The 1,124-nt window shown below is 48.5% G+C and overlaps 1 protein-coding gene across 1 annotated transcript in view; it reads right to left on the bottom strand.

Moving 5' to 3' along the window:
* The window catches only part of LOC119587745 (nephrin-like), a gene marked incomplete at both ends in the record, with an annotated part of 138,820 nt that overhangs the window by 5,162 nt on the left and 132,534 nt on the right, over positions 1–1,124 (bottom strand). Inside the window, 1 exon segment of the mRNA XM_037936431.1 lies at positions 210–317. Within this exon segment, the coding sequence (XP_037792359.1) occupies positions 210–317 (108 nt within the window).

Here is a 1,124-nt window from a genome sequence, read left to right as displayed (position 1 = left end):
ATGCCGGTGATGGGGTGAAGGGGAAAAAAAAAGGAGAAAGAGGATTAGGAGATCATCACCATCGCCACCCTCATCCCCACAACAAAAGACAACGATATTAACCACGATAAATAGCACCAAAGCTCGCTCCGAAATTCAGGAGACCCGCGTTTCGGAAAACACGCACAGACATCGTTATCGGCGCCTCTGGCACTCCACAACTCACTCACCATGTAGTCGGGTGTGCCTGAGGCTTGGTACTTGACCGTGAAGCCTGTAGCAACGGCGCCCATTCTGTTGTGGCTCCAGGAGATGAGGGCGCTGTTCCCTGATACCACCGTTACCTAGGGAGAAGATATGGGGAGGAGGAAGGGAAGGGAAAGAGTGGGTGGGGGAGGGATGGGGAGATTCGGAGACGGGGGGGAGAGGGGGAGGTTGGGGAGGGAAAGGAAAAGGGGGTGGGGATGGGGTTGAAGTGGATGGAGGAGGGAATGGGGAGGGAGAGGGGTGAGGATGGGTAAGATTGGGTAGGGATGAGGGGGATGATGGGTAGGGGTGGTGGAGGGATAGGATGAGGATGGGTGGTGATAGGGGAGGATGAGGAGAGGATGGGGGAGAGGAAGAGGAGGATGGGGGTGGAGAAGAAAGAAGATTGGGAGTTGAAAAGTGGATGGAAAGGGGGACAGGAGAGAATGAAGGATTGGTGAATGGGTAGGAAGAGGAGGTGGATATGAAGGAGGGAGAGACGGAGGGTGAGAGAAAGAGAGAAAAGGAGGACGAAGGGGTGGCAAAAGGGAAAGGAGAGAAAGGGGGGATAAGAAGAGTGGGTGATAGGTGACAATGAGAAATGGAGGGAAGCAGAAAGGGAGAGAAGGTGAGATGAAAAAGAAGGAATCGGGAAGGAGAGGAAGATCAGGGTTCAGGGGAGAAAGGAGGGAAGAAGAGAAAGAGAGATAAAAAAAAAAAATACTAAAATTTCTTCTAATATAGATGTTTTTTTTATTATTCTTTGGATTACTTAAATGATACATGAAGGATGTAGTTTAAATAGAAAGTTTTTTATGTCTTCCAATAAGACCCGTTTTAACACCTTTCATATTTTAAACTGTAAGACTGACTTTTTCTTTTTTAATATATGCGTAACA

The sequence above is a fragment of the Penaeus monodon genome, chromosome 23 (assembly GCF_015228065.2).
Source record: "Penaeus monodon isolate SGIC_2016 chromosome 23, NSTDA_Pmon_1, whole genome shotgun sequence".
In the NCBI taxonomy this organism is placed as follows: domain Eukaryota; kingdom Metazoa; phylum Arthropoda; class Malacostraca; order Decapoda; family Penaeidae; genus Penaeus; species Penaeus monodon.
This window is presented reverse-complemented; position numbering and strand designations above follow the sequence as displayed.